Source organism: Limulus polyphemus, unplaced genomic scaffold (genome assembly GCF_000517525.1).
Source record: "Limulus polyphemus unplaced genomic scaffold, Limulus_polyphemus-2.1.2 Scaffold458, whole genome shotgun sequence".
In the NCBI taxonomy this organism is placed as follows: domain Eukaryota; kingdom Metazoa; phylum Arthropoda; class Merostomata; order Xiphosura; family Limulidae; genus Limulus; species Limulus polyphemus.
Genome location: NW_013666068.1, coordinates 305,842 through 312,941, shown reverse-complemented (window position 1 = coordinate 312,941; position 7,100 = coordinate 305,842). Strand labels below are relative to the sequence as shown.

The following is a 7,100-nucleotide window of genomic DNA, read 5'->3' as shown; positions in this document are numbered from 1 at the left end:
TTTCTTGATATTGGGAATGGAAATATTCTTGCTGAAGGCACAGATGGACTTACCACCATGTCTAAAGGTGTCCTTTCCACTTCAGGAGAGGAACTGGAGCAAAAGGTGTTCCCAAATATGCAACAACATTTCTAAGACATTATCTGACCATTTTGGCTCCCAAAATTATTCTGTTGACAGGATAAATTCCAGGTTGTTGAAGAAATTACCTGGAGAGAAGAAGTCCTACAAATCCATTGACTTAGTGTTGGATCTGATCAAGTTGTTCACTATCCGGTTGAATTCTTGAATTCACTGCAACTCCCAGGTGTTTCACTACACAAATTGGTACTCAAAATTGGGGCACCCCTCATGCTTTTGAGAAACTTGGACCCACCTAAGCTATGCAAGAGAGCAAGGTTAATTGTGAAAGAATTACTTTATCATGCCATCAAAGCTACAATCCTTACAGGCAATTTCAAAAGTGAAGATCTCTTTCTGCCTCGGAAACCTATCATCCCAACTGACATAGCCTTCCCCATCCAACTCAGCTTTGCAATGTCCATTAACAATGACAATCTTTAAAGGTGGTGGGACTAAATTTGAAAACTACTTCCTTTTCTAATGGACAGCTTTATGTTGGATGCTCTCGTGAAGGCAATGAAAAACATTTACATTATTTTGCGCCAGGAGGCAAGACCAGGAGCATTGTTTACAAAGAGGATCTTTCAAGTAGTTATTTAATTTTTAGTATTAGTATTTGTGTATGTATGCGTCATATTTTTAGGAAAATAAAAGTTTGAAGTAAATATGTTATTGTACTAATTTCCTTTTCGTTGTCATTTTCACCCCGAGCAACACTAGGTACGCCTTCTAGTATTTAATAGTTTTAGAATTTACCTATCACATTGATACGCTAATAAGTTTATACAATAAACCATTGAACAGTGAGACTTCCGCTGTTAGTAAATATAACAATTATTTTATAAAATTGAAAAGCTATATTTCAGTCACGATAATTTGAAAGAATCATCGTATTTTGTAAACGCTTAGTTCTATAAGCTATTGTCAATTACGTGTGCACAGATAGGGTTTATTGATCTTAGCGTTACAAATATAAAATATATGTGAATCGTTATTTACAAAGAACAAGAGTAATTATTTGAGAATGTTTTACAAATCCTTAAGAATTCTAAACGAACACAATTTTCACTGATACATAACTTAGGGACTGTAAAATTGATTCTTTCAAAATATAAAGGTTTTGCTTTATATTAATATTGTTAGAATGTTTTTCCTTTAGATTACTAAGTTTGGTTCTGTTACAAATGATCCCAAATATCTGTAACTTGATTATAAAAGTAAGTAACTTTAAAGCTTTATTATATCTCTAGATATATTAACTGGTTATGTAAAACAACTGGTTATTAATGCCTTGTTCTAATGAGACAGGGTCGAAATTTTATCAACGTAAAGTGAGAACTTGGTAAGAGTATTCGAAAAGATAAGCTAACTTTTGCATTTTTGACTCCCATAATATCACCTCCAAAAAGGTCAGGATTTTGCATAGGAAGGTCGCCGAGGTTAATAACACCTGAAAGAATAAAAGCAACAACAATTGTATATAGTTTAATGACAATGTTCATATTAAATTACAGGTCTGTGATATTAAAACTAATAACAATTTGTTTCATAATGATATGCTATACTGAAGCAAAGTGCTTAAAATATTTTATAACAAACTGATGGTAGTACTTACCGGCCGAGGCTGTGACGACGACGGTGAGGGTAATTAACAAAGTATTCATCCTTAAAATTCAACAGAGTCAGCTCTGGTCTCTAGGACAGAAACAGATGAACTATCACTGTGCTGTTAGCGTATTTAAAGAAACCCAGAGTCTGACATTTGTGTTCTACAAGTACCTTACATCAGATGAGGTGGATTTTTTCAAATAGAAACGTGATTTTCGTTTAATTTTATATGTTGGCCTTTTCTTACTTACTGTTGTTTTAACCTCAACTAAACCACGCAGGGGTATAACTACCTTTGACTTGTTGCAGTTTATGAATATATATATATATATATAGTATAGACGGTTGATATGGATGTCGAAACGTTGTTACTCGTTTTGTGTTTAAAAAGAAAATTAATAGCCATATTACCCGTCTCTATACTATATATTTACTTCAAATGGGTTCCTCGTCACCGTAAATTATTGCAATTTGATTCTACTCGTTGATTATTGCATCTAAAGATTCCTTAATTATATTTATGTATATTTTTAAAATCCTCTTTCTGAGGAAAAAACATATGCATTTTTTCTGATCATTTATAACTATCTGATGCCGAATCTGTAGTTTAAGACATACAGACGAGTAAAATTGTTAATTGTAAACGACTAGTACGTACGTACTTTGTGTTCGATCTGTGTCACTATCCTTTGCTTAAGTTTTGTTTTGTTATAAGTTGTAACCCCAAACCTACTTCTTATTCGAAGTAGTAGTATTAGATTAGATTAGATTCTCAAATCACTGTGTAATAATAATTATCGCTAAATGTATTATATCTGATTTAACAGTACTACTGAACTATATTATTATATATATATTTTTTTTTTCAAAGTATTTTAGTTTTCATTACGGTGATATTTTGTCAACGTTTCTAACTATCAGTCTAAGCTACAGTCATCTCTCATTGGATGTAGCTCTCCGTCAGACCATTCTAGTATTTCCTGTTCTTAGCATACCGAGTCTATCTGATTCCTACTTCCACCACTATATTGTCCCTCCATCTTCTCTTTTACCTTCCTTTAGATCTTTTCACTGTTCTAGGTTGCCATTCTATTGTTCTTAACTCTCCCAACACGGGATCGGTTAATTTGACCGAGTCACGTGACCTTTTGTACTCGTTTAAAGTTGATATAAATTTAATACTTATAACTCTATATATATTGGGTATATCTTCACGAAATTTGGCAGTCTTTCAGTTAATATCACAAGTCTTTCACTTACAAAAAGTCACATTTCTTAGTTAAGTATTTTTAATAAAATAAAATAAAGTTTTGTCTATGAATATATTGAGTATTTGTTTTGAATAGTCCGTGTGCAAAGTAATTTTAATGTTAAAATTAGAAATACTTTTCGTCAGCTCAAAAATCTCAAATTTCCTTGGTGTTATCTTTAAAACCTCGTAAATGCATTTCAGACTTTTTTTTTACTAAATCCGTATAGTTTATATGTTATTTTCTTTAATGTCCACCTATTATCATAATATCTTGCTAAATGCCCAACTCATTTAGTTCTTAGAATGAACCTTACTGCATCTATTATATTTGTTGCTTTTCTTATTCTGTCATTTCTTTATCTGTCTTGTAATGTTATATAAAGTATATTTCTTTCCATAACTCTTTGTGTGGTTTCTATCTTTTCCTAATCTCTTTTGTCAGTGCCCATGTTTGGCAGCCATATGTTAAGGTCTTGTAGTGCACGCTGGTCCATGAGTTTTTTCTTCAAAGTTATAGGGATATCTTGATACTCTGAAATTTTTTATAATTTCTTCCCTTGATGTGTTTTTCATTTTGAAGGTTGTCCTAAATAGTTGTACTCTGAAATTTTCTCTATTTCTTCATTCTCAGTTTTGTTGGTATCTGTGTCATGATAGTTGGTTATATATTTGGTTTTTGCCTTATGTATTTTAAATCCTGCTTTCTTGCTACTGACATTCAAACTGTTTAATAGGACTTTCATTTTTTTATTGAATTTGTAAAGAGAGCTACATCATCTGCAAACCTTAGATCTGTTAATGTTTCACCATCTATTTTTATACCTTCATTCTCTAGCTCAGTTTGTCTGAATAAATTTTGCCAAGTTATTGTAAACCGTTTCGGAGATATTGGATCGCCCTGTCTTACCCCTCTCTCTATCTTTATCACTGATGACACATCTTTATCAAGATGCAATTTTGCCGTTGCGTCTTTGTGTATATATATCTCTTACAAGTTATTAACGTTGCGGAAGAACATGAGTTGAAAATGAACGTTTAATAAAATTTAGATAATAGTTATGAGTATCCGGGCATTTGTAAAACATTGAAACGATAAACTCCTCTATGTTAGAATGTCTTTTATTTCTATGTTTCCACCATACGTCGCATCATTTATCGCAGGAAAGAAACGCCATTCCGTTTGACCAACAGCGCTGGGAAGGAGGAGTCATTCCATACGTGATTGATTATTCATTAAGTAAAAAACTCATTTTTATACATATAGTTAACTAATCAAACTTTTTCCAGACTAAGTTATAAATACTAAATACATGGATAACTACATTGTTCTGTAAATAACTTCGTTTCCAGTTTACATACTGATTAATTATAATACGTTACAGTTTACAGCTTTTACAGTAAGTAAGCTTTGTTTTAGGACAAGTACTACGTTTCGATCACTGGAGCAACCATTCTCGAGTACATTTGAAAATGGTCGCGCCAGTGATAGAAATGTCGTACCTGTTCTAAAAACAAATCTCACTGTAAAAGCTGTATATTGTAATATAATATTGTTGTGTAAAATTAATTATTGTGAATCACAATAAAAGTAAAGACTCCATCTCATTTAGCTATTTGTTATGCTACTTACTTTAATAATAATATAACGCATATAACTTGTACTAGGACGTAACAATGTTGGAAAATATTCATTTAGTTAGCTATAATAATTACCGGGTTAAATTTGTAGTTTTATCTAAATAGACAGTTTGCTTTGATCAGAAGTTAATATTAATTTCACTAAAATAGTAGACGATAGTTAGACATTGAATTCTGTAGAAAAGACGCTCCAACGTTAACATAAGCTCCTATTTTAAATAATTTTTGATTCCTTGAAATTCACCCATTTTACAGTTCTAATTCTCCATATTCATTGTTAAACACCGTACAGTAGAGAGCTTTTAAAGAACTTTCTTCAAATCTGTAAGCAGCATCTTAGTAAGTAAACTTGTTAATATGTTAAACTTGTTACTCTATATGAAATATTGAAATCTACTTATCTATATTTTTATCCATCACATTTGTCTTCATAGTAGCTTTTGACATTAAGTAGAAAACAGTTCTTTTAGTTGTTTTTATGTTGATTTTCTCGTCCAAAAGGATTTGAGAACAGTATCATTGAATTTCGTTGATTTTCCTTATAGATGACCTCGCATCCCTTATACAGAAAGCTTTCGACCAATATCACACCTTAACCTGTTTAAGGTTTAAGCAGAGGACCACTGAGAAACACTACATTCGAATATTTAAAGGTCAAGGGTAAGAATAGAATAGAATTTACTCAAAAAAGTGCAAACTATTGTGTCAGTATAAAAATAAGTAGAAAAAACGACATTTCAGTTTTTCAATACTAAAGATATGTAAAATAACTTCTATTACAGAATTTCTTGACGCTAATATCGCGAAGTAGTTTGGTGTAATAGATATGTAAGATCACAAACTTCAAAAAATAAGGGTTCATAAAGGATTAGTTCATACCAAATTTTATTTTTTATCACACAAACACCTTAGGACTAAAGTTAGGATACAATCAAATAACAAACAATATTAAATGATAAGGCGATATCTATGATTCACTTTGTACAGGTATACAGGTGAAAACTTGAAATATCTGTATGTTTAAGAAGAAAATGTCTATCTTTGGTTATCAGCAAGTTTGTCGACTTGCCTTCATAAAATTTTGGGTACGATTCTCCGTGGACAGAACAAAAATCAGCTATAGTGTTGCTTTGCGCTAAAATATAAACAAAGAAATAGCAAAGGATGTAATTCAATATTTCGTATTATATTGTTACGACAGCGGAAGTCACATGACACTGGCGTGCGTGATGCATTTCTCGAATGATCGGAGAAGTCCAAGTGTGTTGGAGATGCCCTCTTCGTTAGTATATAAGCCTGGCAGAGAAAGCCAGCAGTGTGAATGAAGAGAGAGCAGTGGTTACTTTGAGTTCCGTGTAATTTATGGTTCTGTTAGTTTCGAGTTAGTGAGCCGTAAAGTGTGTGTTTTGCGCTCGTCGAGAGCAAATTTATCGAGATTGTGAATCGCTGTGATTTATAGCGTGTATTATAAAAGTTGTTAAGTTTAAAGTGACGAGAAACGTACTGATTGTGGAACTGCTGTGTACTAAAAGTTTTTATCGAGGAAGAATAAACTGGTTTAATCAAGACAGGACTTGTATCACTAAAGATCCTCCGAAAGAATTTCTACCGGAAACAAACAAACAAGCAGATACGTAACAATATCTTATTTTATCATAATCTTAGAAAATGTATCAAAACAATACTAGGACTCATTATCCATTATTAATAAAAACGGAAAAGTATATTCAAATTTATAGTAAAGATAAGGATTTCTTAGAAAATGATACTAAATTATAATAATCAAAAACCTTTCTCAGCTAAAAGAGTAGTTTCAGACATTGTGTATAAAATAAAATATAGTAAATAAAGATATAAAACACAATTAGTTTTAGAGAAAGGGTAATTTAAGTACCTTGAAAAATGTAAGGATTATTCTATTTATTAGTTTGGTAAAAAGTTTTTATTTTTATAAATGTGTATAAATATCACTTTTAAAATGGGCAAATTATTTTCATAAATCTCCATAATCTGTTTCTTCGGAAAAACAAACTTTTAAAATTTATTAATTAACTTACAATTATTTACAGTTGTTACTTGTTTTCGTATTTATAGACAAAGTTGCCGGATTTCGAAACAAAAACAATCCTTATGAGCTCACAAAACAAGACCTAAGCAAACTACTCCTTAACAAACCAACGATAAGTAATGTAGTTCTGTTAAAAAGTTATAGTAGCACAAGATAGCAACAAATATTAAAGTGACTGTAAAAGAAAATAATAATAAGTCCAAGTCATGGGGAAATACGAGTACTTATCAACCATATCTGAGAAAGTTATAAATGTTTTTATTACCACTTAGTAACAGATGATACTTTCTCATACGTATTTTATATAAAGATATTTGTAAATTAATGAACTTGATCTGTTAGATAAATTACATAAAAGTATGCTATTGTTAACAATACATACATATATATATATATATATATATACAACGT

At 31.2% G+C, this 7,100-nt stretch overlaps 1 protein-coding gene and 1 long non-coding RNA gene across 2 annotated transcripts in view; one reads left to right on the top strand and one right to left on the bottom strand.

The window, feature by feature from the left end:
• Nucleotides 1–1,492: 1,492 nt before the first annotated feature.
• Nucleotides 1,493–1,922, bottom strand: LOC111085545. Its single transcript, XR_002610369.1, has 2 exons — nt 1,739–1,922; nt 1,493–1,573 (listed from the first exon to the last, which is right to left on the bottom strand). It is a non-coding gene; the product is annotated as an uncharacterized LOC111085545 (long non-coding RNA).
• Nucleotides 1,923–4,072: 2,150 nt separating this feature from the next.
• LOC106458411 overlaps nt 4,073–7,100 on the top strand; it is a 42,294-nt gene continuing 39,266 nt past the window's right edge. Inside the window, exons 1-3 of the mRNA XM_022384616.1 lie at nt 4,073–4,220; nt 5,167–5,281; nt 6,716–6,742. Of these exons, the coding sequence (XP_022240324.1) occupies nt 4,088–4,220; nt 5,167–5,281; nt 6,716–6,742 (275 nt within the window). The 5' untranslated portion in view covers nt 4,073–4,087. The remainder of the gene's footprint in view (nt 4,221–5,166; nt 5,282–6,715; nt 6,743–7,100) is intronic.